We start from the raw sequence: 23,215 nt of genomic DNA, 5'->3' as shown, positions 1-23,215 counted from the left end.
CTGATTTGTTTAATGACTGCAGCAGATGCTTTATGACTACAGAATTTGCTTATTGATTACCACAAAAAAGCTTGTAAAATCGGGCTCCATTTTGGTCATAACTTGACCGTACCTGTACACGATAACATTTGGCATATATCATCTGATTTACTTTGTCCCTTAATTAACTAGCATTTAATAGCAATGCTTGCAATCCAGAAAAGAGTATAGAAGATCACGGGCACCTTGTTTTTCTATTTCTTCTGAATCCATGTTACGTTATTCCTACAATGGGAAACTGTCAGAATAATGTGTGAGCTTTCTTTCCATTTTTTTTTTATCGACTAAGAAAATTCATAACAACGTACAGATGTCTTAACTCATTGTGAAAGAATAACAAGGCCCGGGCAACATGGCTTTCCATTTCAGAACCAATATCATTTTACAGCATGACTCAACAGGCTTGGCTTTTTCATTACAGAAGAATGTTATTAGATTTGTAAAATATAATTCCTACACCTGTTAGATTGCTGAATATTAAAGTCTGACGAGTTTATTAGACACCTCTTATTTATCCAAATGAAAACTCCTATATGTCCTATATTCAAGACAGAGAAAGAAGGAAGACAAGGGGGAAAAAATCCTTGGTTGCCTTTGGCAAAGTTTCACATGGAAACTGTAAAGCAATATTTGAGCCTTCGCCTTTAAACGTACTTTCAATCAAACCGTAGGTTATTTTATTTAAAAGCAGCCATGCCTTCTAAAGTCAAACCCCAATTAATTACACTGCTTTTCCAAATGTAAGTACTAACCATGTCTAATCTAATGAACAGCATATGCTTAGTTCATGTTATGACAGAGCCATTACTTATGTCGATAAACTGCGTACACTTCCCACAGCTGTAATAAAGGACAGGAAAATACTCTAATTAAAGGATACTGAAGACTGTGAAAGGGGGAGGGAGAAGCAATATACTGTTCACATAAGGGTATATAATAGGGTTATTAAAACAGGGACTTCATTGCTATCTTTTCCATGGCATCCTCTTTATTGCATTTCACGACCTAGCAATGTTTGCAAAGCACCACGACAAGCTGGATGTTTGTTTTTATTTATAAAGACATGTGCCCTTAATATGCTTCCTTCAAGCAAATACTTTCTAACAGCAGTCTATGGGTTTCTCTTTTTTTAATCCAAACAAATGTTTCAGAAACCAAGGCTACTGGGCTTCTCAAACATTTGCTGTTCAAGATTCAAAATAATAAAAAAAAAAACCTCCCTCAAACTAGGCTGCTTTTGGTCCTGATAGTTCCATCCCTTTCTTGTATTATTCTGGTTAAACTGTATTTTATTAATATTATCTCTATATGAAAGTTGTATTTATACCTTTGCATAAGCATTTTCTGGGATTCTCTTGAGTTAAAGGCTATTTTATTTTAACCTTGCAACTCTCACTAATGGACAAAGTTTTTTGTTCTAAGATTTTTTTGTCCGTAATACTGCAATGATTAGAGTCCCTTCTAGTATTTTCAATGAAAAAGTCACAGCCTAGAAAAGGGATAGTAGCTTTGATCTGCTTTCCAAAACACTTTATAAGTGATCAGTTCAAACTTTCTTACTAAGAGTTAGTTATTCCTTCCCTGCAGCCAAATACTACAGAGAAAGGGGTACACAAGAAAGAAAAGGAGAACCTAACCAAAAGACTGTGTAACAAGGAAAGAATGGCAAAATGAAATCTTGCTTTTGCTGCTGAGGAAAACCTAGCCATGGCATATCTACTGACTTGAATAAACAAGGAATCAAGGATACATAGATCAAATCAATCCAAGTTGCATCTTAAGGGCCACAAGGAAGTCAAGCCAAAGGATATGAGTCTTGGTTTGTCATATATTTTGCAACAGCGAGAGGGCAGTTTTGGTTAGTGCTATGTACTCACCTCAAAAACAAGGTCACTTTTTTAAAAAATAAAATAAAAATTAAATTTCCAAAGGATTAGAGATCAATACTGTCTATATATAGAGAAGGGGGAGCAGGCAGCAGCCATTTGTTTTAATAGTGGTAGTGTGCCAGTTGTGGATTAGATCAATAGTGAGGCTATCAAGGTCTTTGTATCCTTCAGAACTAGGAGTTACATTTTTTTTAAGTAAAAAAATGCATCATCCAGAGTCTGCAGAAAAATAATGCACCAAGACCTACTTATTAAAAACAAAATACATCTTTCAAGTTGCTACAACAACAGATTAGGGAATTAATACTTGTTTTCCCCAAAATATCCCCTGATAATAAGCCCAATTGGGCTTTTGAATGCATGGCAATAAGGCCAAGTGCTTATTTCAGCGTTCAAAAAAATATAAGACAGGGTCTTATTTTTGGGGAAACATGGGTAGGATGATTGTAGCAACTTTTCTTTACATACATACATACATAATGGAAATTTAAATTTTCATCAAATTTAAATAGCTTCCTAATCTTCCAAAGGAAAAAGACTAAGAAGAACCTCACTCACTAGAGGAAAGATAAATCTTCAATCTAAATACAGACTAATGCTTGGGGCTAACCACAAAATGAAATTATAGTGATAAGGGGGAACAAAGAATCAACTATATTATTAAAATTATTTCACTCACTTCAAGTGAGAGGAAAAAGAATCAACAAAGATCTGCTTATGAATAAAAATGTAATCTATAGAACTATTTCTTAGTGGGTAAGAATACTCTTCTTACAGGCTTGTGGTTAGCTTTCAGCATAGTTACAGGACAAGATAAAACATTTTGCTTAATACATTGGACTATTTTAAATCAAAACGAGTCAAATAAAAGACGTTCCTTGAAACCCCAGAGAACAAGACAAAAGTAGACAAAAATGGATTTGATCAGGTTTCTTAAACTTGAACACTCTCCAAATAGGTGGACTTTTCATAGAGTACAGGTAGGTACGCCTTGAAAATTTCTGTTGCTGAGTGAGACATTTGTTAAGTGAATTTTGTCCCATTTTATAACCTTTCTTGCTATAATTATTAAGTGAATCACTGTAGTTGTTAAATTAGTAACATGGTTGTTAAGTCAATCTGTTTTTTCCGTTGACATTGCTTGTCAAAAGGTCACAAAAGTAATGACATGACCCTGAGACATTGCAATCATCATAAGTATGATTCAGTTGCCAATCATTTGAATTTTGATCATGTGGCCATGAGAATGCTGCAATGATCATTAAAATCGGATAAATAATCAAGTTCAACTCTGCGGGATCACATTGGTCTATCAATGTAGTTCTTTTTGACAATTCAGAGGCAATTTAACATTTCTTTTTTTTTTTTACAATTTTTATTAATGTCCCAATGTAGCCTACATTTCTATGATTAAATAGGCAAATGGCCCAAACAGAGAAATGGCAGTTTCATTGGCAACTCAGAGAGAGCTACAAGGAACATGCTTCAGGACTTATTAAATTCATACAAATTTGATGAATAAAATAATGATGATAATAACAACAACAGGAACTATCGAAGGTCTAAAACACTCTGCAGAGAACATAAAATACTTGGGGGGAAAGCTAACATGTCTGGCTCTGTTATTCCCATTAACACACTCAATTTTAAAAACTTGGTTATAGTGTGGTCTACTAAAAGGCAGCTTTCTATCTTCCTATATATAATTTTCTGATACTCATTTGCTGGAAAATTGATTTATTCCCACATTATAAATAAGTAGGAAGTATTAATTTCCAGTTGTTCTTTCAAAATCGCCAAAAGAATGCATACATATTTGCAGCATGTTTCTATATGTGGATTTCAGGGTTTTTCCAGATCTATAATGAGATGGCTAGAATTAATGTAGATCCTTCTTCATGCTACAACTTCATGCAAAGTACACCTCCATCACTGAAATGCAAGTCAGTGCAGATTCATCAGGTTCAGAACATCAGAAAATGCTACAAAGCTTAAACATACTAAATAGAAAAGAAGAGCAAAAGTTGAATATATGTCAATAATCCTCCAAACCCTCTGCAAATGACAGTAATGAGATTACAGCAGATACAACCTGCAACTCCAAAGATGGTTCCAGAAAGAGAAATGACTTAGGACATGCCAGAAATTAATGCAAAAATATTATCCGTTTAGAAACTATTTACATGATCAGATAGTCCTTTAGTCTCCTCTACATTAGTGTTCTTCTTAGAATATCTTTACCTAGAGAAATGTATATTTTATTTCTGAGTTACATCAGGAAGAATGACATAAACAACCTTCTGCCGGAAAATGCAGTTCCATCCTTACCTTTCTCTGTCTTCCTAGTTAACTTGCAAAAAATTCATGCATTCCATTTTTATACAGAGGGATCAAGTGCAAGCACCCTGGAAAGCTGCGTTGGTTCACCAACTTGGAAATCTCTATAGTATTCTCTTAGTCCCAAAAAACATACTCAGGCAAAGTATTGGAAGCCTCCAAAGTTTATACCAAAGTATTGGTATAAGCACAATTTTTACATATCCTTGCTAATGTTTGCAAATTCTTCTGCTACAAAAATGTTATATGTAGGTAGGTAGGTGGGTGGGTTTTTCTTAAGTTTAAAAATCTATAAAGTCAGCACCTGGTATATTGGAGTATTAAAATCAAGAACTATCATTGAAAAAGACCTACTTTTAAAGTAGCCGCTCACTGTATTTCTAGGAAGGCACCCATATCAATAATGATTTTTCGGTAAGTAGGAACAAATGAGAAGAGACATTCCCTCAGGTATTCTAATCACAAGCCATGAAAAAGCTTTAGAAGTTAATAAGGTAAAGGTAAATGTTTCCCATCTAGTCATATCTGACTCTAAGGGGAAGTGCTCATCTCAATTTCTTGGCCAAAGGATCCAGCATTGTCAGAAGACATTTCCATGGTCATGTGGCCAGCATGACTATATGCCGAGATGCACAGAACACTGGTACTTTCCTACCTAAGTGGTACCTATTTATCTATTCACATTTGCATGTTTTAGAACTGCTAGGTGGAGAGAAGCTGTGGTAAGGAGGGAGCTCACCCCATCACTGGGTCTTGAACCCAGGCTGTCAGCTTTCCAGCTGAGCTGTCATTTCCACTCTTATAGGTTAATATCAGAACCTTTTATTGGTTCTGGAAATGAATAAAAAGAGCCAACAAAGATCATGCAAAAGTATATTCTTAGTTTAAGTGGCTTCCAAGACTTATCAATACTCCTGTTGCATTATTTCTAACAACTTTATTTATATTTCATGCTTCTAGACCACCAATTTCCCTCAAGAAGGGACTCTAATTTGAAGATTTCAAGGGCAAACGTTTTACCTGAGTATAGGCTCCAATAAACTCAGTGGAAGTGCATATGTAAGAATAAGATAAAGACACATGTATTGTGTTTATGGGAGAAGACCTTGTCTCCTGGGTCTTCCAGGTCTGAAATATATATCTTTGGGAAATTATGTTCAGGCCTTTTTTTCTGTTTTTTAGAAAATAGACCTCTTTTATTTGGCCTTTCTAGTCTGAAGGGTTTTTTATTGGGTGTTAATTGTTTGTTTTTTGTTGTCAGTTGCCTTCAACACCCCCTGGGAAGGAAGGATGAAAACAAATTGAATTAATAATAATAAGGAGGGAAAAGAGGAGGAGAAAGGTAATCAAAAACAAAATCAGGATCAGAAGAAGGGTATTATGCGTTTATATCTTCTTTTTAACTGACAAGAAAAATGAACATCCCAAATGTGGATACTGTTTTCTTTTGTGTTTTTCTGTTCAATTTTTGCCATCATTATGCTTTTTTTCCTACAAAAAAGAAGGAACTTTGTTTTCTTTGGTTGTTTGCATGTTCAATTCTTTGTCAGGCATAAAGAAATTGTACAATCATTATTAACATCAATCTACCTATGAAAGATTAATATGAAAGCCATCGCAGACCACAAACAAAGATATCAAGATATTTGTCAAAAGGAGTTACTGGGATACAATCCATGCTTCTAACTATGTTTATTAAAAATAAGAGCATGTGCAAGCAAACCTAGATAATTCCTTTGTAAATGAAACAGAAAATCTTGCTGGAGTACTTAAATCAGTCCCAGAATCCTTGAGAATAGCCATTTCAAACATCAGAAGATTTCATGACAAAATCTTCTTGCACCTTTTAACGGAAAGTATGAGAAGAAGGCAGTTTTATCATGACTATCCTGCTATAGAGACTTCTTTTCAGTAATGCAAATTACCATATTTAAGAATAACTTCAGTACAATTACAGATAAAATAACTAACTAGACATTCTCTGTTCTTGGGATTTAAGGAAACTCATGTAACTTCATTTTATGAAGGTCTGTAATTAATCCAAATTAAGCTTGGCTGTTTTTCTCCTCCACCTATCAGTGTTGAAACTAGTCATCAAAATAGAACTGGTTGGTGACTGAAGAAAAGAAAATTATGTAATCCATAACTTGTCTTCTTTCCCATTTTACCCTTTATACATGTATAGTATATATACATGCATACACAAACATCCTTTTATCAACAAAATGTAAACTTATAATTTGTGCATACGTGTATACACAAAATACATGTAAGTATATGCACTGACAAAACTTTCTAAATTTGTGCTTACATGTATTTAAAACTTTCATTCCAAGCAATATTTTACAGAGTTCACTGCACAATCTGTGTAACTTTGTATCTATTGCTGAATTAATTTTCCAACAAATAGAAATAATAAAAGAAATAATTCTTTTATGTAAATTGTAGTTATAGATTTTGAGTTGCAATGATAATCATAAAATATCAAGCACATAATTCCAAAGGTATGTTAGTGTATGTCTGAGAAACAATTTCAAAAGATTAAACAGCCAAGTCCACTTGCTAAGGGAATAAAATATTTGGATTAAAATATCTCAAACTGTCGAAAAATGGCTGATAGGATTTTAATTTTGTTTAAGTCTCTGTATATACAGCCCAGCAATTGCATACAGATCCATCTGGACATACACAGAAGACTATTTATCTGGACAGATAATCTTTAGCTACATCACTGCATTAATGTCTGAAGGGCTAAGGTTCACTTAAGAAAACCTGATCATCTTTTGACAGGATTTTACATAAACAATATGTGGCCATTCTATAAGAATCATTGACTTATTTTTGTGCCAATTGTAAAACAAAGCTCTGCATTTCTCACTAGAATAGGTTTGATTATCTCAAATTGGTTTTGCGCTTAGCAGAAAGATCTGCTTAATTGAAGATAATTGTTCAAATTTCAAATATCTTTACTTATGATCAAAACGTAAAAATATGTGAAATCCACATCGGTGTTCCATGTGTGAATCTGTTTTAAATTCAATCTTATAAAATTTAACAAAATCAATGAAGTGATAACGAAAGCATTTCATTTGCAAATATAGTGTCTAATAAAACCATGCATAAATTCTTTTTAAATATAATAAATCAAGTTTAATCATGCTTTAAAGTTAAGATTATACTCGTTGCTTCCTAACAACTTTATTTCACCTTTACTTATGTCATATCATTTTTTCAACACTATTATTAAAATTAGGTTTATTTATCACACTTAGAAACCGCCCATCTTTCTCACTGAAGAACATTAATTAATGTTATTTGAAAGGTTTTTTTTTCAATTTACAACATGTAAGGAACTGAAAAAAGTTAATCTTATAGCCTGTTTAAATAGGAAATGTTTGTCAAGGAATTTGATTTTGAGAAGGAAACCATAGCAATTAATTGAAGTTTTCACATCAATTGCAGGAGAATATACTATGCCATAATTATGGATTTTTTTTCAATATGTAACCAATGAAGAATATTAAAAGAAAGGAATTAAAATTACAGTGTGAAGAACATACAGAAGATCTGGAAAAAATACCATGTTATAATAACTCTAAAGGACTGTCTGAAATTATGGGGATGTCTTTTTGAACTGAAGCAAAGAATAATGAATGATATATTCATTGTGATGCTGATGACAATGGATTGTGCCTTGCTTTTCTTCCCATAGGATAATCATGGCAGATAACAATTTGAAATTTTTAAAAAAATGAATTTTAAAATCAGATAACATTATTAGTACTACCACTTAATATCTGACTGAAGAAAATGATCTTACCAGATCTCCAAGAGATTATGCTCTCCGCCATGCTGATTCTTCCTTTCCCTAGCCAGTTTGGTCTAGTGGTTTCAACTATCGGGCTAGAAACCAGGCTGGTGAGAGTTCTAGTCCCACCTCAGGCATGAAAACCAGCTGAGTGATCTTGGGCCACTCCCTCTCTTTCAGCCCAACCCACCTCACAGGGTTGTTGTGGGGAAAATAGGAGGAGGAAGAAGTATAGTTTGCCGCCTTGAGATATTTATAAAAATAATAACAGCAGGATAAAAAAAGTAAACTGTAGATATTTTTCAAAGGTATAGTGTGCCGTTCAAGTGCATTAATCAACAATATAGTGTTTCCAGTGTTGATGATTTACACCAAACTCACAAGCATATCTACAGTATAACTGGATCAAAAGTCCAAGAAACAAGTTTAATAACCATGAGCTCCAGGAATAGAAAAATAAGAACAAATAAACTTGTATGGGAAGACCTGAATAGGCAACTACCCATATTTTTTAAGAATACAAGAACAGCCATGGTGCATTAAAGAGGATCTATTAATTGACATAAGATTTTCCCTGTTCTGAGGTTGGCAAGAACATGGAACAATGGGAAAAAATAATTACAAATTGCTGAATAAATGCATAAATGTCCTGAAAAGCAATAAGTGAGTGATAAGCGAATTCATATATCCAATTTATGTACATGATGAACACACATTATTACATAAGATCTTTGCCCTTTGCTTTGTTCCCTTAAATTCATCACTGGAGGTTCTTGCAAATAATCAGCTATTGGCAAACAATGAGGTGGATCAAATGAAGAGATATTAGTCAATCATAAAACCCTTCCATTAAGGTGTTCTTTGAAATAAACCCGACATGAATCTTACCACAAATCGTAGCACATTTTAAGGAGTGCTTTTTACAGCCACATACTATTCTGTTTTTTAGCTAATATTTGCCATAAATCCATCTTCCGCTTTCTATTTCTGGCTTAGTGTGACTTAAAATTAGTTTGGTAGTGTTTCTGAGTTTACTTTACTACTGAGAAGTGACAACTTTCTTGGCTCCTCTCTTTCCTGCTCTAAAAAAGCCCCATGGGAGGAGCTCCACTTTATGTTTTGCCTTTAAGTTTTAATTGAAATGTAGGAAAGCTACAGATTGCTGAAGAGCAGGATAGATAATGAAAGACATTCACACAAATCTTTGGCCACTCTGTAAAGTAAAATACATGAATGCCATACTCAACCTGAGAATTTAACTCCTAACTTCTTCTTCTTTGCTTTGTAGGAGAGAATCAAAAGCTATTTCCTTTCATAAAAACGAGAACAGTTATAAAAGTGGAGAAAAAATGTTGGACTAGCACTAAATTTAGTATTTGTATTTGTAGCACAATAACCGAAATGAAATCCTATGTAAAAAGCCAATTATTACTGCACACCCTATCATTAGGCTATTCTGCTAACACCAAGCAATCTTAAAAATTCAATTGTTAGATAACAGATTGCTTGACTCCTATATCCCCCAATTTTGCTTTGCCTCAAAGTTGCCTTGTGTACATCCTACTCCCTTTTTTCATTTATTTATTTTTTTGCCAATTAAAACAAAAAAAAAAACATTGATGGTGGAAGCTGTCTTTAAGAATACAAGCTGGCTGTAAATTTGGGTCAGAGACTACACAAATTCTCAGAATATATTAGGAACTACATTCTGAATCACTGACAAAAGCATGCCATGCCATTTACATAAACTATAAATGACAATTAATATTTTTACTATTTATTATTTCCCATGTCCTCTTAAAAACTGCACTGGATAACTATTTTTGAAGCTTCTCTGATTGCACACCACTAGATTATCTATATAGAATGCCATTTCCAGTTAAACACTATCATTATTATTTATTTTCTATCATCATCATCATCATCATTATTCTAGAAGAATTCATATATTTCCCCATTCTGGAAACCGACTCTTTATCACAATGAAAATATTTACCAAATTAAATAAATGGGAAAAAGAGGAAGAGGAAAAACAGATGGACATTGGCTTTTCAATCAATCTATTTGTTGTTGTAATTCAGGGAGGATTCTCTTTACATTATTTTTACATTGGGGTCATGGACTGACAGTCTTCTGCTCTACCTAACTACTAGTTAAAAGAAGGGGAAATATACATGCTAAAAATATTTTATTTTTTAAAAAGGAGGAAGGATTAGAAAGTGCTATACTTACAACTCTCCGCCTGGTAGTCTGGTACAAACTGCTCATCATTGTCAGGTACCTGAGCTGAAGATAAGGTAAGGGAGAAAATGAAAAGAAATAATTTATTAGAAACAATAATTAGAAAAAGAAGCTACTAAATGGAAAAGAGCTAGTTCTAACTCTTAGGACTAGCCAAATCAAGAAGAGAATGCACTTTACATAAAACAAAAAATTAAATGATTATGGGAATCAACTGCAAATGAAGATGCACTGGGAAATTCTGCACTTGAGGTTGCATTAATCAGCACTGAACACAAACATCCCATATATTGGGCATACTTCACAAGAGCCAAGCATTTACTTCAATAAGTAAGGTGATGTATTAGTCACTAAATACCTTCATGCTAAAACTAGGTAGAGAACAGTTAACCCACCTTAGATTTATGGTTTTATCTTGCCAGCATTTAGGAGGTAGAATTGCATTTATGTAGCAATAAATTAAGCTAATATCATTAAGGAAAGCAACCAAGAGGTCAAATAGAATGCAGGCTGTGTCCCATTGAAGCTTTTGAGGCTTCTACCTTTGTACTCCTATAATATTTAAGAGGAAAAATAGCAAGGGGGAAAATAGAATAGACAAAAGATACATTTCCCCTTCAATTTTATGAAATTCTAGAACACATCTAAATCAGTGATATAAAACATTTCGTGTTCCTCACTCCAATGTAATTCTCTTTAAAAAAAAAAAAAAGCACACTTGGAAATATGTTTCCACACCTTTAAGAGAGTTTTGTTGTTAAACATTTACAATCTGGAACAGGATTATAAAGGCTTCTTGATAGAAGGAGTCATCACTCATTAATTTATATAGTAAAATATCATCCAAAAGGCAGAATATAATTACATAATATATTCATATAATAAGTCCCCAAATTCTTGTATATAATTAAAAGCTTATCTTTGTGCATGCTTGACTAGAATTAAGTCATATTAAGCCCTGGGAAACTTACTTCTAGCTAATGATCCTAGACATAGCAAGACAATCCACTGTAGAGATCCTTCTCTAGAAATCAATCTTTTTAATTTTATGAATTCAGCTAGAATTCACTTCAAGAGCTAGTAATCAACCAAATATTTTCACTGATATGGATTTGTTACCTGAATGAACATCTGAATAAAATTTATGCATACATCTATACGTTAGCTTATAGCAAGTAAGTTTATAAACTAACTAGCTATAAACTAACAGCATGTACTAGTACATATTAGCGGATAATTTTTTTAAAACAAAATATTAACTACACTACTATATACTATTTGTTCTTTGATAGTTTCCTATTTCTTTTCCCCATTTAAAGCTTACTGGACAATAGTAGCATTAAATGCTGAATCAAGTACTGTTTTAAGCATGCTATCTAATTTAAAATCACTATAGATTTTAAGTTAATGTAAAATTACCCACATAAGGCAAAAACCTGAAAGAAAGTGACTGAAGTATTTCTGAAGTTGTGATTCAAAGAGCTTTAATTTAAGTGAAGAACTAGGGCTAAACTGATTTTATTTGAACTTTCTACAACCTAAAGCCTCCCTTTACTTCCAGGATCAATCTGTCTTGTAGAACAAAATGTTGTTTGGAAACAAGATTTGCCTAAAGGATCTTGGCTAATAAACAGTGTTGGTATTGTTGCTTGGATTTAGGCCCAAATTTTCAGATCGCATCAGAACCACAAATGCTTACTCATAATTCTGTTAATTGGACATCATTAATAGTATTCAACTCAAAATGTATTGACATATAGGCAACATCAACTATGCAACCACTGTGAATTATTCTATTTCCACACACAGAGAGGAGAACTGTTAATGTTTGCTCTTTTCATGGTGCAAAAAATTATCCTAGAGTAACAATTACCCCTAATTTGAAAAGATGATTTCCATACTCTGCACTAGCAGTTTATAAGAACCAATGGAACTGCAATATGAACAGATGATAAGCTAAAGATACACTGCAGATTTCTCTTATTTATTCTCCATTATTCACACAGAAGGCTGTCCTTTATAATTCACATTTCTCCTTTTAAAATCTACTGGAATAGCAGTTACAATTAACCATTATTCCTTTACTATAATAAATCTCAATGCTCTTAATATCCTCTAAGGAATTTGTCTTTCAGGAACTCAGCATCTCTTTCTGGCTCTTTGGCTTAGATTTTGTATGACTTTATCACATTAAAAGCTAGATTTTTTATATTAAGCTGCAACATTTAACTCCCGTTCTCACTGATTCATAAGCCAAAAAAAGAAAATGAAAACTTACCAGCACCATTCTACAAGTTGTTGCATTCAGATCAAAAATAAAGGATTTTTTTTTCTGTCCTGCATTTTTAGCAACGCAAAATAAAGTTCCTAGACTAGTTGCTGAAATGCGTAAACATGTTTATACAGTTATAGAAAATTATTCTGAATGATTAAATCTAACTTTTAGAACAGCAACTATAACTTCAATCTCACTGTGCTGAAATAAACACATTTTAAAATACAAAGCGAAACAAAATTATGAGCCACATAAATGGGTAAAGAAGTTTTAAAGCACACCCTTCAGCAAAAACAATTCCAATTTTTCTGCATTTTTTATAACTTGAGCTAGTACCATATTTCCAAATTGACCAATGACATACTTATTGTAGTTCTTATAAATAAGAAAAGACAAAGTTTAAACTTTCGCTTCCAAGATACAAACACTACATTAACACACCACCTGTTTAACAGCTGTATGTTCCTTGTTGTTCATAATAGTGACAGCTATAATTGGTTTCCACATAAATTTACCAGTAAAGAAGAAAACTAGTATATGCTGTTTTATAAAATAAGACAAAAGTTATAGCATATTTTAAATGTATGATTACATCTTAAGTCTTGTATATAGCAATTTATGAAATCTTGTCCAGTTTTAAATTGACATATTTGGTTTTTTCTGAAGTAAACAATCTATCCTGAACAAGCACTCAATGGCTACAATTAAGTAGAAATAAAATAGCCTTTAGTATTAGAAACACACACAAAAATAGAAGAAATATAACTATTAAACATTCAAGATACAAAACCCAATAAGCTTCATTTAGATAGTATAGCCCATCATGATTTCTCTATTCTTCAAATAAAATCAAGAGCAGTAGTTGATTAATGGTAAACATGTCAGGTGCCTCATGATACCACCCTGCAAAGAAATTTAGGTTTCCACACTAAAGTTAGACCAGCAGGTAGTCAATTAAGTATAACTATACCTTAAATCCCCCAAACAAACTACTGGTAACTCTTGTTTGGGTGATTTAAATATACCTTAAATCCTGCAAACAAAAGTGTGGTGGCTGCAGGTAGTTTTAGATACCAATCATTTCGTTTTTCTTGTCACTGCTGCAATTCAGTGAATCTTTCATAAAAGGAATAGTAGTTTTTAATATGGTGACAGAGCAGGAGGCGGATATATCAATATAAATGACTGTTGAATTTGGATTCTTTGGGGGACAGAATATTTAAATATCTACAAAGAGCCCTTTTGTAGTAACATTCTAATGGAATACTTAAGACTAGGAAAAATGGTAAATAGAAGAAGCGCTTTAAGGGGTAAAAACAGGGGACTATATAATAATGAGAACAGCTTTATCAGGTTTCTTCTGCATTAATACACAAGGTGCCGTTAATTGTCTCACTTTGGAGAGAGTAATTTCTGTTCTTTGCTTTTGCTTCCTTCTTCTCCTTGTCAACTTCTCAAATCTTCCCAGGGTGAAAGTAAAGGTAATGAAGTGTTGGTTAAAAAGTCTACGGGGAGATTTTAGTTCCAAATAACACTTATTTACTTTTAAATAACAAAAAAATGCTTGGATTTACTCAGAAATATGCTCTTTTGATATAACGGCACTGACCCAGAGATACACAGGATCACTCTCTAATAAGATATTGACATTTTCAATATGCCCCTAAATGCCTCAGCCCATTTTTTTTTCTTTAATATTAAGAAGAAAAGGTGACATCTTTAAGATTTTGTGATTAAGTTAAGCAACAGCAGAATAGAACAAACTGAAGGTCAATTTAGTTTTTTTCAAAAGTAATCACACTCTCTCCCTAAAAGTATATGAGGGGGGGGAAGCAAAAAAAGACAGAAAAGTAGACAGCAAAGAAGTTGAGTTGATATTTAATTAAAACCAGCTCTATCCACTGTAACAATGACCTGCAGCCAAACAAGGCAGAAGATGTATGAGTCATTCTCTCTGCCAGTGAATGAGACAGCTGATCTCTTAAACAATTATTCAAGAGAAGCAGTCAGAATTGGAGTTCTGCCTTCATTCACAAAAACAGAATCCAGCAAGAAACATGTGGCCTCAACCGCAATCTTTTCCTGTCACACCCCCAGTAGAAAAGGAGAGAGAATGAAAGAGAGACAGAAGAATAAACTTGAACTTTTTATATAAACACATCAATTTCATTGCTTTGTTTCAGGACACTACACAGGCCCTATCAGGGAAACAAATACAATAAATGAGATGTCAAAAAAAATAAAAAAATAAGATGGTCTCAGAATGGAAAAAAGTTAAAGGCTCCACAGGAGATGCACAGGAAACAGAGTGAGAAAGGGAAAATGCACAAGGCAGATTAGCCAAAGCACTATTTTTACTCCTTTTCTTTTTAATCAATTCTACACAGACTGTGACAACATTTCCGGTAGCATTCCTTCTTGATACTCTGGCAATCCATAAGCCAAGTTGCCAAAGATTTTGAACATCAAGGAATTCTGCTTTGAAAAGAAAAAAAAGAGCTACAGAAATTAAGAACAAGTACATGTCTCACTCTTCTATACACATAAAATTATTTACCAGTTAAAATATAATTATATTAAAGGAATGGTGCTCCTTCCAATTAATTTTCTAAAGTGAATCATATAATAAGGATATGACACTTTGCCTTTTAAGATATTAAAAAGCACACTGTTTCCAAAATTGTACACTTTCTGTCCAAATACTTTTTAAGAGCTTTTAAGATGCAAAAGTGACTAATAAAATCTCAAATCCAAAACAGTTTTGTCAATACAGCCTGATCTTAACATTGCAGCCCTAGAAAGTAGACATCCAAGACCTATGAGACAGATTATTATTTCTTTGATTATACAAAGTTGTTAACACTATTTTATAATGAGCAGAAAAAGCTCTTAGGATCTATGTGCATGTAAAGACATCATAAATATGTCTTCCAAAAGTCTAACTTTATATCTTTGGTATCTTTATGGACATATACAAATCTTCCATCCTCACTCTTTTAGAAGGTTTCATTTTAAGATGCCTTCAAGTTATTATGTGTTAGGGATAACCCTATAACTTTGTTTCCCCAAATATCTCGGGAACTTTTACTATACAAATTTTGCATTTCTCATTAATTCTTTCTACTGTAAAATTTATACTTCAGTTCTTTTTTTTAAGGGCATATTTAAACACTATATAAAACACGAAAGGTTCTTATAACTCTCTTGATTGTGAAGATGATAACAAACTAACATCCTGATTTATGGCACTTCAATATAATTTTCTCTCTTGATCAAAATAAAAAGGAGGAATTCAATTTCATTTGAAAGGGAAAAATAAAATAAAATAAAATAAAGCCAGAATAGAAACAAGAGGTAAACTGTGCCAAGAACATGAAATTTTCACAAAGTTCATTTACCATACGTGGCCATTATTTTCACTGGCACCAGTATATTTTCAGGAAATCATTTCTTTATCTGAATCTCTGGTACCACCCAAAGGAGAAAGGGACTTTAAAAATATATATATATTACCTGTCCTTTCACTAACAGATTATTCTTTCTAGATGACATTTTGTTAAATCAATACTAATATAACAGAGTTTTACTTCCTGTAACATTTACATTACACTTTATCCATCATTTTTAATGTTTTGAATACAAATTTAAAACATTCTTCTTTTTCAGCTTATTTTTCTTTCAAACCACAAACTGTTTCCATCATAACACAGCAGGCTTTCAGCACCATCAGTCTTTTCGTTCCCTTTTTTGTTACAGAATAAACAGCGGGAGCTTCCGATAATGAAAAATACATTAAGTTCATATTTGAGCTGATTATTTGAAGTCAGTTGTTAACTTGTATTTGTCAAGAGCAATTTAATGCAATATCTACAAATTCAATAGAGGAGTTCCATCATCTGTTGGGCCAAAATGGCATCACTATGACACTGCATGCATGAGAATTAACAGGTTTAGTTAAAAGTCCCAAAGATTTTGAATAAACTTTTCTATGTTTGCACAAAGGAAGTACTGGCACCTGAACAACCCGGGGTTGTTAGCAGATGATAGTAATGCTTTACTAATTTAGAAAATTATTAACAGCCCTTCATTTCCCCCCCCCCCCCATATGCTCAAATCCCAATGGTTTATTTTGTTTTAAGCCTCAATACAGTAGCAGCAGAAGATTTCCACTGAAGGAAAGTCTGTATCTCACACAGAGAACAAGAAAGAAAGTTTGGTCAAGCGTTCTGCCAGGTTCTTGTGCCACTGGATGCAAACCATTTTTGAATCTGACACCCTAGATTTGGCACACACATCACAGCAACCAAATTACAGCACACTACATTACAGCAACCAAATCTGATTCTATTCACCACTGAATTATTTTTCTACCTTCAATACATATGTAAATGCTATTGTTTCCAATGCCATTTTTGTGAAAAGAGAATAAACTGTTTATGATTACTCATTTTAAGCAACATCTTCCCCAAAAGAATAGGGATACTGATAAAATATGCAGTTGAAATAACTCAACTATCATTTTTTCTCTTTTTCGTGCTCTCATTCTTTCCTATCTAAAAACTATTTCTCTAAAATGGGGGTGGAAGGGGGAAAGAGGACAGATCCTCCGATAACTAAAAAGTGATAATCCATAATGATTCAATCAGATGCTACTGTACTACATATAAAAAAAGGAGTGGCAGAATTAAAAAAATTAAAGTGACATTCCTGGTTACAAAGCATTATGAGAGATAACTATTTCACAGAGCTGTAACTTTATCAGCAACCATGTGAACATAAATGGAGAAAATTTAATCAAGGGTTAAGCAAACTAGATTGACTTCAAGACCAGTTTTTAATTAATCTTGTGTGGATTACTTACTTACTATCTACAAAGCATCTCAATGGGTTGTTTTTTTTCCCCTTCTTGGAAAATGCAAAAAATAATTATTAAGTCATAATTGTGATTTTTAGTCTTAGTTACAAAAACTTTTCTTCAACTATTACATTTCATATGAATTCAATTAGTTTTCATGTTTAGCATTTGATTCAACCAAGTCCTAAACTACACTGTTGGTCACTGGACACATTACTTAAATATATTGGTAGAATGCTTTAAACAGCATAAGTCTCTAAGGTAAGAATTTAATTTTTCATGTTTAATTCGTAATAGCACAAAGCAGTTTCTGCATGCTAACTCAGAAGAGTGTCCTATTGCTTTCAGTGAAACTTATTTCTAACTGAGTACAGGATTATAACCCAAATTTTTTATTTCTTTTTGCTTGTTCCTTTTGTTTAATCAGAATCATGATTAGCAAATGATATAAAATCCATTTTTGTTCATTCTTCCTTTTCAGAAACATTTTAAACAATTATCTGATTGCACATTTAAAAAACCTGCATTTAATCAAAATTTATCAAATTAAAACATATATTAAAACTAAAACTCACTGAATGAAATGAACAAAACTGAATGCTTAGTGCTTTGATGGTCTTCTAAGTTATCAGGATGAGCTGAAAGTTCAGCATATGTATAGATCTTTACTAGAGTTACTTTTCACAGCTATTCTTGAATTTTAGCTAAGACCTTCAATATTAATATGGAGATTTACCACCTATTACATCATATTTAATATTTCCTTGCTAGATACTGTACATAAAAGCATGGCAAAAAAAGATAAATTAATGAAAATTACATATTATTTAGCAAATTATATAAGCTGTTGTCAAAAAGGTAGGCAATCTGTATGTACCATTACAATACTTCTCTTTTCTCTGTTAAGCAACTGCATCAAATTATCCCTTTCCTTTTCAATAGGAATAGAATGTTCATTCAACAAACAATGCACATTCAGTAAGAGTTAAAAAAAATAAAACCCCAATGAATACTAAAAATGCATAAACAAGCAAGAGCACACATAGAAAGAGACATATCACCTAATTCTGAATGAGGTTTAATTAAATTTTGTTTCTTGATTATATATATATATATATATATATATATATATATATATATATATATATATTTATATATATTTATATATATATATTAAAGAGAAAAGAATTTGAATCGAGTTATCTTCATGCTGGAAAAAGCCCAAACATGTCAGGAGCATCAACTTTTTAGTTAGAAAATATACATCAGTTAGGATCAACTTCCTATGCTTTTGCAAAACTTCTCTCGGCATCTCATCCTACTCAAGTCAAAATCAACAGTAATTTAACTCCAGCATTAAAACTATTTCCTTATAATCTGTCAACTGTGTTAAAATAAACTATCTCAGAGTTAAGGAAACACAAGGGGGGTGCAAAAAGAAGGAAAAGGGGAAAAAATAAAGTTTCTCCTTTTAAATATCTTGCAAAATATAAATATCTATAAATTTGAAATAATGGTAACAGAAATCCATCGTTTCTTAAATAGCCAATACACACCTAACGTTCGGTGTTGCGAGCAAGCAGGGAAGAAGACACTTTCACTTAAATCTTGAAGCATCCCGTCCTGATGAACTCAGAGAAACTATATTCTGCCATCAGAAAAGTACTTCCTCCAGAACACTAAACAATTGTATGCTCTGCTCTGAAGGAAAGAGCAAGCCCAGTTCTGGCTGTAGGCAGTCTCCTGAGGTACAATAATATAAACCTGATCAATTGCAATTAAAATCTGAACAGAGGCTTGGAACGTGAAGTCTTGGTGCATTAGTTCTTGCCAAAAGCAGATGTGATTGTGGGCTGGAAGCAATTTCTCCTGGTAATTTGTGATGACATTGGATAGAGCAGCCCCAGAGTCCCCAAAGACAAACTCATCAGAGGCTCTAATGTATGCATGACACATGAGGTGGCTCTTTTAGAGCTCAATTAATTGGGCTGAACATTAAGACAGCAAGTTCAGGACTTTTTCCCCCCCTCCTTTTCCCCCTCCCTTTTTCTTCCAGAGTGCTTTTTTCCCCCTTTCCTTTCTTTTTTTATTTTGGGTAGAAAACATTTTTCCCTCCTTACCTTCTGCAAGCCATGTTTCCTGTAATTGGCTTAGATCTTGAAACAGTTCTAAGAAAAGAATAAAAGATTTTTTAAAAAAAGTCAGCAGCTCTGTAATGTTCAAATACTAAATTAAGCAAAGATATTTGTAATTTATTGTATTTTGTCTAATGTTGTGTAGATGCAAATATTAGTTTCTGTATAAAATATATGTGGTAAAGTATCCCAATCAACTCCAGTAATAATAATTTACATGTATCAACAGATTTTATTGAGAGAACCCATAAAAATCAATTGATCTGATTTCTGAATGACCAAGATTACTTAAAGAGAAATTCCTTAAACTTCTTTATGCATACCCACTCAAAGACAATTCTATTGATTTCAGTGGGGCTTATTCCAAAATAACTACATCAGGCTATAACTTAACATTTTTTAAAGGAGTACTCAATAATGAAATGCTGTTTTGCTCTTTGTTTGGTATATAATATTATAAAATGATAGAAATAAAATCCAGACAAGTTGCCATTGCAAAGTAAGATTTTTACTTATATTACTTTGGGGAGGAGGAATTTGCTAGTTAATAAATGCCAAATATAACCAAAATGGAAACCTAAATTGGTAATTTAGTCAAATCAGTTCTCTGCAGGACAAATGCATGAATTCATGAAGGTTTTGTTTTGTTGGTATTAATCATTATGTCCACATTAGCAGATGACTTTTTATAAAGCATTTTTAGAAGTGTGTAAGGGCTTTCAAGATTATTGCAGATCATCCTCTAGGAAGTCTTTACAAAACTACCAATCCAAGTTGGATAGAGAAGTCTTATAATGGAGGTGGACAGAGTGAATTTCTCTAGTGTGAAACCAGCCCAAGAAAGGACATTGGTGCTTTTCTTAGAGTTTAAGAGAAGCAAGTGAGGACTATTTTGCCTCCAGTAAGCCATGAGTTGCTTCTTTCAAGCAACAAGCTATCAAGGCGGCACTTTGCAGAAACAATTGTTTTTCTCTTCAAAACAGCCTTTCAACAAATTTACCAAGTGTTAGATTCACAGGGTATGATCTTAAAAAGTGTAATGAACCATTTTCTTCTGAATGGTTCATAGTTGGTTACTATAGGAGTTACAAACCAAAGAGTAGAGATGGAAAAAGTAGGCAGATAGAACTCTGAATCTTGTCCTATTTCGTCTATAATGGTTAAAGCAAAACTTTAGCATATCTCTGAAACACCACGGTAGGCACTCACAAAGGAAATGATAATGGGGAGTGTGCAGAGGCCTACAGGTGAGCAATTTGTGTGCACCCTTTTACTACCTATCAATTCTTGCCAAATTTTCACCTCCAGGTATATGGGCTTACTTACATCCCTACCATGTGGCAATACCTAACACAGAGGGTGAGTCACTGAAGGTACATCAGCCTAGTGGTGAATTGCTTTTGTCAGCTTGTGTCACATCATGAGATGTGGTTTTCTTGTCTCATTTCTATAAATAGATGTAGACAAAACTCCAGGAAGATGCATGAGGGAGGAAAAGGAGAGAAAAGGAGAGAAATGCGCAGACATCAACATTTAAAAAGCATATTACAGGGTATGTAGTTGTAAAAGGGGGAGCCAGTAACATTTATTCTCCCCCCTTCTTGCGTAACACATATCCTCACCTTCTGAGTCATGAGCCAGATCTCTGTTAATGAATTTTCTTTTCCTGACATTTGCTGGTCGCTCATTACAATTTCTCCCACAGAGATTCTACAAATAGAATAGAATGGTTATTTTAAAAGGAAAAAGGGGAAGAAGTTAGATATCAAGCAATATTAGCAATAGGTTTTAAATGTTAAGGCTATGGAGAAAGCTTAAAACTTCCCTATTGATTTTATCACTAATTTCAAACTAGAATTACTAGAATTAAGCCAAGGAATATTTAGGTTCAATCTACTGAAAACACATGTCCATAGACACCTATATAGAAAAGCAGGAATGTAGGTGTTAAGTATTAATTTTGGCAACTTAAAGTTCTAATATCTACCAAGAGTATTTCTTTAAAAGCCAACTTTTGATTGATGCTGGTTGGGAGAATGACATTATACTTTAATTTTTAACTCTTTATTTGTCAAAGTCCTTTGAAAGGAAAAAAAAACTTTTTTTTTCCCTTTAGGGAACTTCTATTTAAGATAACAAAGAAGACTTAAAAACTTCTAAAACTGCAACAATTATGATTTCTTTCTTCTTATAATAATGAGGGGTAAAAGTGCTTTTGTTTTTCCTCAAACCGAAATGGTATGTGGAAAAAATAGGAAATTTATTGAATTAAATGTACATCTCATTACAAAGCATAAATTTTCCTCCCTTCACTTCCATCCAAAAATAAAACAACAAAGAAACCCAGAACAATTTTCCCCCATAAAAGCTTTTGCCCTCTCCCCTTTTAACTGCAAATTGCACCCTCCCACCAAGAGACCCAACAATTTAGGAGCTGATCACTCACATTGGTGACCATGTAAGGCACTTGCTGGTCATAAAATCCATCCATTCTGATGACTTTAGCGCAGTATTTTTATTATTTTCTGGACATTGGGTTTAAAAGAGAGTTCCTCCAGATGCAGCCTTCAAAGAGCCTTGAAAAAAACCGAGAACACAATATGGCTTTTAGATTTTTTTTTTTTAAGTCATGAATGAACTGCCTGAATTTGCATATCTAATGATCCTCCAAGAGTGCCATTCATAAAAACACACGCATCCCTCCTTCTAAGCTGCCTTCCTCTGGGTTACAAGCAAGAGCCGGAGAGGATAGCAAGAGGATGGAAAGGACTTCGAAAAAAACCAAGAAATCAAATCGTGAGCCAAGCTGGCATGCCCGCTTTAGTCCCTGGAGCGATCCCATTTGTAAACGTGTGCAGAACTAGTAATGGCGCACGACACAACTCGCATTACACCTAACGGGAGAGAGAGAGAGAGAGAGAGAGAGAAAGAGAGAGAGAGAGAGCTACCTTCTTGCAAACCACAACCATGTAATCGCCGTAACAACAGACAACAAAGTTGCTGTTAAAAACCCACCTGAAAGTACAGCAAAGACGATCGGATGCGCGCGCGCACACACGCGCACCAAAACAAAAAGTCTCTACAAATGTAATAAGAACATTAATTATTTCTCCCAGCGCTTCTCCTTTCAAGCGAAAAGCGCCACTGACAGGACGCTACATTCAGTGGCTTTTCCTCTACTTCTCCTCCAGGGGCCTCTAGTCTAAACCGAGGGATCTCCGTAGCCTATTGGCTAACCGCGTCTTTAACAGGATCAGATTTCTGACTGTCAGTCAAACTGCCTCTCACCCCCCCACCCCCCCACCCCCGAGGAAAAAGGGAAAAGCCGGATCCTCCCGGATTCTGAAGGGGATTCGAGGGATCGTTGTTATTCCCTAATTTTACCTCTCTCTCTCTCTCTCTCTCTCTCTCTCTCTCTGTCTGTCTTTCCCCCACCCCAAGCGCACACAGCTGTTATACAAAGATTTGGACCAGCACGAGATTCTCAGTTTAACAGCGGCTCTGTCACATAGATGCGGTGCCCACGACTTAATATCTCTGCTTATGCAATTTGAAGAGATTTTCCCCCCGTGTGCCAGTAAAGGGGACCCAGTCAATGCATTTCATTTGATGTGGCTTTTTTCACAAAACGCTGTT

General features: G+C 33.7%; 1 protein-coding gene across 8 annotated transcripts in view; it reads right to left on the bottom strand.

The window, feature by feature from the left end:
* The window catches only part of ETV1 (ETS variant transcription factor 1), a 142,464-nt gene extending 119,639 nt beyond the window's left edge, over positions 1-22,825 (bottom strand). For 7 of the 8 annotated variants that reach the window (XR_015734040.1, XR_015734038.1, XR_015734037.1 and 4 more), the window contains exons 1-5: positions 22,595-22,825; positions 22,026-22,155; positions 21,202-21,289; positions 19,565-19,612; positions 10,306-10,359 (exon numbers count right to left, since the gene is read on the bottom strand). Coding sequence is in view for 2 of the 8 variants with exons in the window: in XM_087892719.1 (XP_087748845.1) it covers positions 10,306-10,359; positions 19,565-19,612; positions 21,202-21,289; positions 22,026-22,070 (235 nt within the window). In the remaining 6 variants the exon portion in view is untranslated. Of the gene's footprint in view, positions 1-10,305; positions 10,360-19,000; positions 19,435-19,564; positions 19,613-21,201; positions 21,290-22,025; positions 22,156-22,594 lie in introns of those variants that run through there. The other variant, XM_087892720.1, reaches the window with a different exon arrangement.
* Between the last annotated feature and the right edge of the window lie 390 nt (positions 22,826-23,215).

The sequence above is a fragment of the Pantherophis guttatus genome, chromosome 4, assembly GCF_059756535.1.
Source record: "Pantherophis guttatus breed Tessera chromosome 4, ASM5975653v1, whole genome shotgun sequence".
NCBI lineage: Eukaryota > Metazoa > Chordata > Lepidosauria > Squamata > Colubridae > Pantherophis > Pantherophis guttatus.
This window is presented reverse-complemented; position numbering and strand designations above follow the sequence as displayed.